The 13,256-nt window shown below is 41.0% G+C and overlaps 1 protein-coding gene across 5 annotated transcripts in view; it reads right to left on the bottom strand.

Annotated features, from left to right (window-relative positions):
- Nucleotides 1–1,077: 1,077 nt before the first annotated feature.
- LOC147020366 (ephrin type-A receptor 5-like) overlaps nucleotides 1,078–13,256 on the bottom strand; it is a 285,255-nt gene continuing 273,076 nt past the window's right edge. For all 5 annotated transcript variants that reach the window (XM_085895675.1, XM_085895672.1, XM_085895673.1 and 2 more), the window contains 2 exons: nucleotides 7,363–7,518; nucleotides 1,078–1,599 (listed from right to left, as the gene is read on the bottom strand). In XM_085895675.1, the coding sequence (XP_085751801.1) occupies nucleotides 1,491–1,599; nucleotides 7,363–7,518 (265 nt within the window). In that variant the 3' untranslated portion in view covers nucleotides 1,078–1,490. The remainder of the gene's footprint in view (nucleotides 1,600–7,362; nucleotides 7,519–13,256) is intronic.

Below are 13,256 nucleotides of genomic sequence, written 5' to 3'. Positions count from 1 at the left end.
TAATGGAGGCAGGGTGATGAAGGGTGGGAGGGGAGTGGGAAGGGAGGGGTAGATTTCTCCTGAATTTATATTGACTGCAGAGAGAAGTGACGTCACAAGATGGCATCAAAGACATCCAGAGTGCTCTGAAAAATTACATCTCTTCCCCCAAGTTCAGCAGCTGCCTCTATCTGATGTTTAAAAAAGTCAAGTCGTTTGTTGTCCACAATTTTTGTCTGACAGCTCTCCATGAGCCCGAGTCTGTGCGATAGATTAAAAAGGTGGATTATTATAAAGGCTTTCTCAGCAGGGATAAGAAAAGTGGTCGCAATTATGTCCAACTGCTGCTGCAAGGTTTTCCTTGATGGTGAACTTGGTTTACTTGTTGCTGCAAACCTGTGAGTATAAATTACACAATCTCATGAAGGAATAATAATCCACGACTGCAATATAGTGAGAGTGATGTCATTTTCCACTCCTGCGCAGTAAGTCTACATGTACGCAGGATGTTTTTTTTTATTTTTATTCCATACAAAAATATTTTACAAAAAAACAAAAACAAACCCCTCACATTGTCATAACGGTACCAGGAAGCAATGATATAGCATAAAGTCAAACAAAGTCAAAGTTATCAAATACCGAGTGAAAAATGTACCACAGTCCTTTGTTTGTGGTTAAATGAATGAATCAAATATGTTCATAAAACAGGGAAAACGCACGAATGGGAATAATGAATAACAGGAAATGTTAACCTTTTCAAAAAAAATAATAATAGTCATAATAATTAGACATTGACAACATTTTTTTTTTAACTACAAAAGCTCTACATATATATATATATATATATATATATATATATATATATATATATATATATATATATATATATATATATATATATATATATATATATATATATATATATATATGGCAGCTTAATGCATAAAACACAATATGTGAATCTCACATTGAAAGGGAACGTTGAACAAACAATGAAGAACCTTGACAAACCATACACAAAACACACACACAGACAGACAGACAGACAATGAAGTAATATACAATTAGACAGACATACAGACAAAGAAAAATTTGGAGAGAAAAGGAAGAGGATGTGTCAGGGAATTAAAAAAAAAACAAATATTTAGTTATTTTTGAACTACCAGTTTTAAGTTAATGAAAAAAACAAACAAAAGGTAGTATTTTAACATCCATATTTTCAAATGGTACAGAGAAAGGCAGTATATATTTACATTATCTACTTGGCTATTTTACAAAGGTGCATTAATATACAAAAAACCCATAAATTACATAAACGTCATTTGCAGAGTGGAAATAAATTTGGGAAAGGGTTGAGCGCTTGTTTTCTTCCAACCCTTCCGGTTTTACATTCTTCTACTCTTTCAACCACTGAATAAATGAGACCTGGAAACTTTACCCGATCGTACATCGGTCGGGGTATGGCCATCATCTTTTTCACCAAGAAGCATTTGTCACATCATGGCGAAGATCTACACACCGGTGCTCTGCGCTGGTAGGGACTGTGCTCGCATAACCTGGATGCTGTTCAAAATCTTTTTCTGATGGCCAACCAGCGAGATCCCAATCCTTTGGATGTCTCTGTGGAAAAAAACAAGAGGCTTTTGAATCAAAAATGGATTAAAATGTCAGCTGGGACGAAGAACATGTGCATCACATTTGTACATTTGTCAAGCGTACACAACAATGAGGCAGATGTTGATTTGAAATTGTGAATTTTTTTGTCATCAGGCCGTGGTGAGTGATGGAATAGACATGGTTCTTTGAAGGATCGAAAGGGTCATTTTTACACAACCGTTCTTCTGATATATAACATATAACAACTATTATTGTGGTGTGCAGGATAATCCAGAGGAATGCACACGAGCCTCTGAGCTGTCTAGCCTGGTTTAAATCTCAACCCAGATATAAACTGTCATCCTAAGGTTTCTCATCCAGAGCAAGGCATCAATATCTGTGCTGTCCCTTTGATGGACGTTAAACTAGATGTTCCATCTGCTATGATTAGTTGGTCAATGTTAAAGATCCCATGGTGTCCTTCACAAGGAGTAGCCGAGTCATCCCAGCACCCTGAACACATTACACATTCCTGCTACCTTCAGTCAAAGGTCAGTCTGAGCCAGTCTATTTGCTGAAGACTTAGCGAAGAAGCTTCCTGGCCAACAAGAGAAGGTGGGGTCAATTGAGGCTATTAAAGATGTGGTGGTGGTAGTAGTAGTAGTAGTAGTACCGTTGCACTATGACTTATTTTGTGATGAAAACGTTCATGTGATGAAAGCATCATGTGAAAACAATATAGTAAGATTAGCCTGATTGGCACTGCAATCTCTTAACATGCTTAATAATGTTGGGAATCCAGGCTCCAATCTTATACTATGATGATTTATCCATTATCTAAAAAATTTGTCCTTTCAATTTGTGCGAGGGTACACTGATGCCTCAAAATGTCCTCACACTGTAATCTACAAGCGGGTATCTCGTACGGATGTGGGTACCTTAATCTATACGAATAAATGTCAGTGTGTGTGTGTGTGTGTGTGTGTGTGTGTGTGTGTGTGTGTGTGTGTGTGTGTGTGTGTGTGTGTGTGTGTGTGTGTGTGTGTGTGTGTGTGTGTGTGTGTGTGTGTGTGTCCACCATAACTCCAAAACCCTGAAAACCTCATGGCCTGAAACTTTGCATGCATGCTAAGGGACCTCCAAGGAAGTACATAAATGAAAATTGGGTGTTTTGGTTAATTAAAACACCCATTTTGAAGAAAATTAATGGCCATATTTAATTATATCCTATATCAGGTGCATTCGTGGCCACCTCACTCTCTATGGGGTATCAAGGTGTATCCTGGGTAACTTCGCTGGGGTCTGAAGGCACCACGTTTTTTGGCCTGTTCAACCATGCCTTGACTTGGAACAAGCCACAACGATTTCTAAATGATAAAGTTTTTTTCCGCTTTCCTCACTCATATTACGAATGCCTGATCATCATAGCTATGAATCGCTGGATACATTGCAATGCCTATAAATGCCCGGAGATGCCAGCGTTCGAGGCTTTATTTCCTTTAAGTTCCATTCTAGAACTTAGCAGCAGATCTGACTGCAAAAAAGAAAAGTGTTAATTTGTCCAGTTCGGACATATTTGATATTTCAGGAATCTCCAGGAGGTGTGTGTTTAATATGACGGTTTGATGATTGATTATCGCGTGACAAGCGAACCGTTCCTTATCATCCATTTTGCTGGAGTGTTTAAGCCACTTGGTGAGCACTCTACAATATTTGCATTGTCACTGAATACTGTATATTGATCATCTTGGAAAATATTCAGGGGTCACTCGTCTGTGATGGCCCCGTGTTGTTCTGCGGTCACTTCGGCATAGATAAATACAAATAAACAAATTGAAACGTTTTATTAACATCATGGCAGGACAGTCAATAGGTACGCACACTTTCACTAAGCTGTCTAGCCTGGGTTTTAATCCTCACCCAGCTATATACTGTCATCCTGGTGTTTCACAGGCAGGGTGATTCATCAATATGTGTTCCGTTAAACTAAACGTCACATCTGCCGGAATCCACCCCCCTCTCCTCCCCTCTCCCTTCCTCCCTCTCTCTTTGTCTGTCTGTCTGTTTGTCACTGGACATATCTGGACGGTGGTTATCTTCGGACATATCCAGATGGTGGTTATGTCTGGATTGCAGTTATCTCCATATGTGTCTGGATGGTGGTTATTTCCAGGCAGTGTTTGTCTCTGGATGTGTTTGGGTGGGGTTTGTCTCTGAACAGCTTGGCTCTGGACGCGTCCGGGCGGTGTTTGTCTCCGGAAGGGTCTGGGCGGTGTTTGTCTCCGGACGTGTCCGGGCGGTGTTTGTCTCCAGACGTGTCCGGGCGGTGTTTGTCTCCAGATGCGTCCGGGTGGTGTTTGTCTCCGGACGCATCCTGGCGGTGTTTGTCTCCAGACGTGTCCGGGCGGTGTTTGCCTCCGGATGCGTCCGGGTGGTGTTTGTCTCCGGACGCATCCGGGCGGTGTTTGTCTCCAGACGTGTCTGGGCGGTGTTTGTCTCCGGACGCCTCTGGGCGGTGTTTGTCTTAGGACGCCTCTGGGCGGTGTTTGTCTCTGGACGTGTCCGGATGGTGTTTGTCTCCGAACGCGTCCGGGCGGTGCTTGTCTCTGGACGCGTCCGGGTGGTGTCTGTCTCCGGATGTGTCTGGGCGGTGTTTGTCTCAGGACACCTCTGGGCGGTGTTTGTCTCCGGACGTGTCTGGATGGTGTTTGTTTCCGGAACGCGTCCGGGCGGTGTTTGTCTCTGGATGCGTCCGGGCGGTGTTTGTCTCTGGACGCATCCGGGTGTTGTTTGTCATAGGTTGCATCTGAGCGGTGTTTGTCCTGGGATGCATCTGGGCGGTGTTTGTCTCTGGATGCGTCTGGGCGGTGTTTGTCTCTGGACGCATATGGGCGGTGTTTGATTCTGGACGCATATGGGCGGTGTTTGTCTCTGGACGCATATGGGCGGTGTTTGTCTCCGGACGCATCTGGGCGGCGTTTGTCTCTGGACGCATCTGGGCGGTGTTTGTCTCTGGACGCCTCTGTGTGGTGTTTGTCTCTGGATGCCTCTGTGTGGTGTTTGTCTCTGGATGCCTCTGGGTGGTGTTTGTCTCTGGATGCCTCTGGGTGGTGTTTGTCTCTGGACACATCTGGGCGGTGTTTGTCTCTGGTCGCATCTGGGCGGTGCTTATGTCTGGATGGGAGTTTGTCTCTGGACGTGTGCAGGCGGTGTTTATGTTCGGACGGGAATTTGTTTCTGGATGTGTCTGTGCAGTGTCTATGCCTGGACAGGAGATCGTCTCCGGACGTGTCCAGACGGTGTTTGTCTCCAGAATGTGTTAATCTCTGGGCATGTCCGGGTGGTGTTTTTTCTCCGGGCAGTATTTAGAATCATTTTGATGAGAGAATATGAATAAAAAATTCACACTTCACCGCACGTCTGTCTTCTCTTCCTCTCACTTCACGCTGCCTTCCCTTCCCCCACCCCTCCTCACTCTTCCTCCCTCCTCCTTCTTTTCCACTCCACCTCATCACTCTCCTCTCTCTCCTCTCTCTTCCACCCTTCTCTCTCTCCTCCCTCTTATGATAGCACTCTATAGCACTCTTATGGTCAGCACTCTTATGATCAGCGAAGCAACGGGTAATATTTGCGAGTTATATCTAATTCCAATTTAAACCCATCTGCTCTTTCCATTGTCACTACCTTACGAGAAAGACCATTCCACAATACGAGCCTTCCTCTTTCTTGTACTCTGTCCAAAGGCAGGTTTAGTGCTGCCAAAGCAGCTTCATGGCAAGGATTATACTGGTGGTTTGCCTTTGCCTTCCCAAGGTTGGTCAGGGCAGGAATTTGGATATAAGTCAAAGGGCCTGCAATAGTTTGCCTCATGGAAGACATCATGGGATCTTTATCATCCACCAACCACAACCAGCAGATGGGATACCCTGTTTAACGTCCATCCAAGAGATGGACAACACATTGATGAATCGCCCAGGCGAGAAAAATCAGAGGCGTGTGTGCATATATACCTCTGGGCTATCCTGCTTGCCCTTAGAATCTCAAATGACTGTAAAAAAAGCATCACATAAACTGTATGGGATTATTAATGGTCCTAGTGTTGAGGTGGTTCTAAAAAGCCAGCGTATGCAAAAAGAGGTTTGATGCTCCTCAGCAAAAAAAGTGTGCTGTTTTTATCTATATATTTTTGTATACAAAGTTGAGGCTCATAGAAGAGCTAGAAAATGGGCTTTGTAAACTTGAACCAATTCCATTAATAATGTATGGAACATAACACAGAAAATTATTGGATCAAATTGGGATCCTCAGGTCATGAATATTATATTTATCCTCAAAGTGAAGGAAGGAGCATTTTTTTCAAGTGGCTAGAGCTTTTGAAAAATCAACAAACAGAAACAGCAATTAATAGAGGATTGTGCTAAAGAGACATTGCAATTAACACTTTAAAGCATAAATGAACTAATGATGAAGTTAGTTACATTTGTCATTGTTATTCACATATATTCAAGAATTATTCATCACAGCTTTATTACCTCCACCACCGAAAGCTGCTTGTTTGTTCGTTACTTGCAAAATCGAAGATTTTTCAAGTACATTGGTCAGTCGATTTTGTTATTCTGTCTATCTGTCTTTGTCTCTGTCTGTCTGTTTGTTTGTTTGTTTGTTTGTCTGTTTGTCACCTGCGGGTCACAATTTTATACCGATCTTCACAAAACTTCACCACATGGTGGAGTTTGTCATAAGGAAGAAGCCGATTGTTTTTGAGGTCAAAAGGTCAACATAGGCAAAAGGTCAACAACTCAAGTGAGATTACTAAAATCCTCAATTTTCATCCGATTCACTTGAAATTTAAAGAGGATTTTTATTCCAGGTCACTGAATTCAATTTGCCAATTATTTTTGAGGTCAACATCAGCCAAAAGGTCAACATAAGCCAAAGGGCAACAACTTAGCAGTTATTTTTAAATTCCTCAAATTTCATTTGATTGACTTGAAATTTGAAGAGGATTTATATTTCAGGTCACTGAATTCAACTCGCAATTATTTTGGAGGTCCACATAGGCGAAAAGGTCAACGCAGGGCGAATTCCTAAAATTGTCAATTTTCATCCGATTCACTTGAAATTTGAAGAGGAGTTGCATATTTTGTCACTGAATTCAACCATCAATTATTATTGAGGTCAAATTCGTTTTATGGATTGTGTTTAGTATCGTGCTCTGCATGACGTGTTCTTCATGTTTGTCTGTTTGTTTTGTGCAGGATATTTCAAAAATTTGTGAATGGATCCGGATGAAATTTTGTGGGCATGCTGGGTGTGTGACAAGGACGAATTGCTTCGATTTTGGTGAAGATCCGAATCCGGATACGGCTGGAGAATTTTTTAAGTGATTCTTCATCATTGAAGGATAGGGCTTAACCAATATATAGCATGATATCTCAAAATGTTGTAGACAGATTGAGATGAAACTTGGTGGACAGGTTGGGTGTGTTGCAAGGACAAATTGATTCGACTTTGATGAAGATCTGAATCCAGGTCTGGATACGAGAATTATTTAATTTTTAAAGTGATTTTTCACCATTGAGAGATCGGGCCAAAAACGATCTCGTACTGTGTAGCATGGTATTTGAAAAATGTAATGGGCCCGATATATTCTCGTGGATCAGGCATTTGCATGGCAGAGGTATGCACTCAAACGAGTGCCCTTCTGGTGAACAAATGTATTAATTACCAAAAAATTCGGCATGTTAGGTTTTTCATGATGCAAAACTGAGGCTTCGGTTTACTTACCCAAGTGACATGTGGCGGACAGCCTCCAATGTTGTGTACCCAGTTGTCATGAAGTTGTCATGATAACGTGCCATATGGATGGCATCCAGCCATTCGGCAACTGTACGAACAGCAAGAAAACTCACTGCTGGTTGACCAAGTAGAGGGTCTGATGCCCTGAAGCAGAAGCACATTTTACATCAGGAAACATTTCAGCTTTTGTATGAACATCGATGTAGAGGAAGCAAGACATATAAAGAAACATATACTGTGTACACACACACACACACACACACACACACACACACACACACACACACACACACACACACACACACACACACACACACACACACACACACACACACACACACACACACACACACACACACACACACACACACAGTTTTGGTGCAGATGGAAGCCATTCAGCCCTTCATGCCTGCACTACACCAGCCCTTCCAAAAAAATATCACCCATCCACACACAAGTTCCCGCCAAGTCTTACCAATATCCCTGTACTGCTCTATCTCCGACATACCTAGATACCTATCTAATTCCAATTTAAACCTATCTACTTTTTCCACTGTCACTACCTTACAAGGTAGACTATTTCATACATTAACTACTCTCTGATCCTATAGCTCTCTATTCTGCTTAAAAACCCTTCTGCACTTAGTCTTTCCCCTCATTACCTTAAACATCTCTATTAAATCCCCTCATAATCACCTCCATTCTCATGTTTAAAATCCTGTCTCCTTCAGCTGCTCATCATGGCTTAGTCGAGCTGGTCTCGGAATCGATTTAGTTGCTTTATGCTGCACTCACTATGGCAGCTGTGTTCTTCCTCGGATGTGATGACCAAAAATGAATATAACATTCTAGATTATGCCTCAGATTATAAATTTCTATCATGTTAAAATACCTCTTTTGATTCATAATTTATCCCCCCACTAATAAAACCTCAAACAAACCTTGATAACTTTACCAATATGTAACCCTGTTGGTTTCACATGATATGCACCCAGGAGTAGAAATATTGTGTGCAAAATTAGGGAAAAACATTGGCATTGTTGGCACAAAATAGTTTCCTGACCCTGAGACCAACAGAACATGAGTATGGAAACCCCCCCGCCCCAAAAAAAAAAAAAAGAACAGCCAGAGAAAGGGAAATAGTCAGAATGATAATAAATATGAAGATTTAGACTAATTGTCAAAGTCTGTGGGAATTAACACTTCATGTTTACTTCAAAAAAGATATTATAAATGGTCACAATTCATAGATCAGAGAATTCCGCGAAGACTCGTCCATCCCCATCAAAGGGGCTTGTCCACAATATCTCATAAAGTTTTTTTTTTAATCAAAGGAATCATGGCTGATGATATTAGGGTACTGAAGAACACGAAAGGAATTCTCTGCCCCCAAAATACCAACACCTGTGTACCATCAGTTCGGTTCTGACTTTCTTTCAAATAAGCGCTTCAAATCATATTTTCGGATTTAAAAAGAGATTAAAGGTCCCGGTGGCCCGATCAGGATACTTACTATCCACAGAATTGCCAAACCAAAAGAGCATTGCTTTATCGCAATGATTGACAACTCACCTCGATTTTTCAGAACAATGTGGCATGTAATTTTCATGTCGCACATCGCCATATGCACACATTTTAATGGTCGTTTCAGAGCACATTGCATCTATAAATTATGTTTTCAGTTGGGAATTGTTTGGAAGGTCGTTTGGGTGACGACAAGTTATTATTAATATCCTTAATCAAGAAAGCTTCAGTGAGGCCTCGTCATAAACAAGTAATCATCTATCACTGACCAACGGCCCCATCATAATTATGGGTGAAAGACAATATGATATTTGATTGTTCATTTTAGCTTCGCTGAGTTAAAACATTCCTGGCATTTCTGACCCTGTTGCCTTTCTTTTCCTGAAGGCTTATGTGATGGCATGTTTGTGCTTACCGATTAGAAAGATTGTTCTCCATTGAATCACATCAAGAGAAGCATTTTGTTAATGGCCGGTAAATCGTGGGATGATTGTTTTTGTCAACCTGAACCCTTTGGAGCAAGCGTCGCACTAATAAATAATGTTGAGTTTAACCTCCATGGAGATGGACCTCCATTATTTTGGTTTTAGCTGAACCTTTGAGCACAACTACATACAATATAGCTGGAAACTGTATGCATCAGCACGCATTACTGTGGTTCAATGAATCTGCCTTGAATTTTTTGTTCATGATAAACATCAGTTTATTCATTTGGGAAAACACAACAAACAAGTGGAGGAAGGCTTGGGTCAGAATTGGAATGGTTTTCCTTATTCCTTGATTGTCAAGTCATTAGATCATTGCATTAGCATTGTAATATCATGAATTGTTGCCAGCCCCCCAAATTTTTATTATCCCCATGCTTTTTCAAAAAACAACCATGGGATATCGTAATCTGCTCCGTCTGTCTGTTTGTCCATCCATCATTTTTGCAATTACAGACACATTTTTTGATGAAACTTTGTATTGGCAATCAACATTGGGGGACGCATGAAATATGTCACCATTTTTTGGATTTAACTCCCGGTTCATGCCCCAGGGGGTGGGGACTTTGGGTCACAGTGTTCAAAACGAGAAAAAAACAATTTAAGCTCAAATTCTGATGTTGGGTTATTCCTGGTGAAACTTTTTGCCATCTTTCAGCTTTGCTTTAGGTGGGAAGCGTGGGGATTTGTGATGGCATGCCATTGACCTCGCCTCGTTATTAACCCCCATTTCGGACTTCTGGATTTGGTCTCGATTTTCGTGTCCGTGCGTGGGTGCATTCACAACCATATCTCGGACATGTATGGACCGATTATATTTGTACTTGACACAAAGATAACACACGATGGTATACATGTGATCATCGTTTTTTTTTCGACATCAGATCCAAGATGGCCGACTGGCAGCCATTTCAGTTGTAACCCCCCCCCCCCCAAAAAAAAAAAACCTAGTGTCTAACACGTCCTCAACCATTTCTCACTCATGCATTTACTGATCTTGTTCAAACTTGGCAAACAGATAATGAATCACAGCTTACATAGTCGTTTTTTATTTTTTGAGATCAGATCCAAGATGGCCAACTGGTGACCATTTTGTTACTTAAATGTCTCCAACTATTTCTCACACATGCATGGTCTGATTTTGTTCAAACTGGGCACAAGCACAGTGCATGACGGCATACACATGCACTTCATTTTATTTTGCAATCTGATCGAAGATGGCCGACTGGTAGACTGGCGGCCATTTCAGCTGTATATAAAGATGGGCTCGCCCTTTAAACTCCAATCAACAAAATTACAAAAACAAAGGGGGCTATGACATTTTATGACTTTTTTACTTGTTATTATTATTATTATTATTATTATGGTTACTAAACTTGGCTGCCTTATCCTGCCTCGTGAGTAATGTTGCAGTCGGTGTTAGCTATAGTATTCAGAGGTGGGCTTAAGGACAGATCGAGTTTGCCAAAAAGTAAGATGAAAGTGTAAAACAGTGGCACATGACACCACTCCAATTCAATTGTAATGTCATCGTTGATTTAATTTTTTTCTCATGATAAATAATTAATCAGCACCTCACAGTTTACTGTAGTTCAATGTGCAGTCTACCATCTGCACTGCAGATTAATTTAAGTTAGGTTAAGTTCAAACTTTTTTTCAGAAAGAAAACTGTAAAACAAAAGGAACTCTGCCGAAAGTGTTTGTGTGTCCCTTTCACAATGAAGGAAATTTGAGGTTGCATCCATTTCCCGGGCTCATGCTGAAGGTTGGTGTACTGAGTGGTGTCATGTATATCAAACACCACCAGGGTGTATGGGGAGGCAGTGTGGCGGCAGAAGCCATATTACATTACTTTGGCGCTACTGTGAGACACTCAACACAGCGGTACTTGGGCAGTTATTGCGAACAGGTGAGCAAAGGGCTGAGAAGCCACGCTGGAGTCTAATGTACCAGTTAATTTCAGGGTGAGTGAAGGTTTGTTATTGACCTTGAATGCTGATGGGAATTTCTTATAAATGGGCAAAACTTACCTTTTAAAATCCAAGCAGTGTTCGCCCTGGTGAGCACTCCCATGAGAACCAATGGCTTATGGTGCTCTGAACCCAGGTTCAAATCACATTTACAATATGTATCTGGCCATCGTCTACTAACTAATGTCTTTACAATTAATTTGTATCAAATACATTCAATACTGACGCCTAATCATGTCCAGTCTTTTGTATTGTGTCAGATTTACGTCCAAGCTCCATTATGAGCCTTACATTAATGTTAAAAAAATAAAAATACATTAAATAAAATAGAAACTTCAGCTGATAAAGAATGATTTCAAATTTCAAAAAAGATTGTACACTCTTCCATGTACATCAGGTTAAGACAACAGAGGTAACAGCTATAAGTCTGCAGCTCAATGGAGTACGTACACACACACACACACACACACACACACACACACACACACACACACACACACACACACACACACACACACACACACACACACACACACACACACACACACACCTGGATTCTGTGCAATCTCAAGCTCCCAACATTAGTGGAATCTCCTACGATGAGGCCCAAAGCACAAGGTCAGATGCTTTCACATCGTAGACAAGTCAGTGGTCTATATGTTTTTCACCGCCTCTTCTCCGATATTGCTCCCTCTGCTCTCTCAGTCCACTGACCCTCCCAATCTGCTCCAGGATAAATGTGTTCTTCCAGTAACTGCTTCCTCGTTAAACTTTCCAAATCCAGACTGAGTGCACACCTCAACTTCTTTGATCCTCACTTCTCCCATCTAGGGAATAGCCTTCCAAGTTCCATTTTTTCCCCATTTTGCCCTCCAGGGATTCAGGCAGGAAGTGAATCACCACCTCCTCTCATCTCTCATCCTGACCCATGATCTTTATTCCTCCATTAACCTTTCACAACCCAACCCACATGCTTGCTGGTATCAGTGTTTCCTCCCTCCTCTCTCTTCTTTTCCTGTCTGTGCATTACCTCACTAGTTGTGCCCAATTGTTGCCCCACTACTGCACTGTAAGTTTAACCTTTCTCTCCCATAAGCTTCACTCTTTGCAGAAAAAAAAACAAAACAAAACGTATATCATATTAAACCTGTGATGGACAATCCCACCCTTAATCTTCTGGTATGGTGAATCAAAAAGTCACTCAAGGTTTCACTATTAAATATGTCAATGCATGGAATAAAGGACTATTCAGTAAAGAAAATACCAAATAAAGTGCTGGTGAAATGAAAAGTAAATATACCTTCCCTGAGGCATTCATGAGGCTCCATATTGAATGGGAAGTTCCAACAGCCCTTTGATGCACTCAGATTGGTGACATGCCCTTCCCATTACATGGCCAATAAGGATGTCATTTTACAGCCTTTTGAATTGGCTGTGCCATTATTTATCTTGCCTTCTCAAAGGTGAAGCAAAAAAGCTTATTAATGGTTTGTAGGATCTGGGGATGGAGGTAAAAGAGCCCACTGCAGCAGTCGAACCATATTAACAAATTCATTACGTGAATATGTATTCCTTCAATCGCTGATTAAATTTCCAAGACCGAAAAGTATTAAATGCACAAGTGGCAGTAACAAAAACCTTAAAAAAAAAAACATAAATACACATATACAGTGGGGAGAACAAGTATTTGATACAATGCCGATTTTGCAGGTTTTCCCACTTACAAAGCACCTAGAGGTCTGTAATTTTTATCATAGGTACACTTCAACTGTGAAAGACGGAATCTAAAACAAAAATCCAGAAAATCACATTGTATGATTTTTAAATAATTAATTTGCATTTTATTGCATGAAATAAGTATTTGATCACCTACCAACCAGTAAGAATTCCGGCTCTCACAGAC

This window comes from Eptatretus burgeri, chromosome 9 (assembly GCF_056783735.1).
Source record: "Eptatretus burgeri isolate ZD-2024b chromosome 9, Ebu_testis_v1, whole genome shotgun sequence".
Taxonomy (NCBI): domain Eukaryota; kingdom Metazoa; phylum Chordata; class Myxini; order Myxiniformes; family Myxinidae; genus Eptatretus; species Eptatretus burgeri.
Note: the sequence above shows the minus strand (reverse complement) of the source record. Positions and strands in the feature narration are given on the sequence as shown.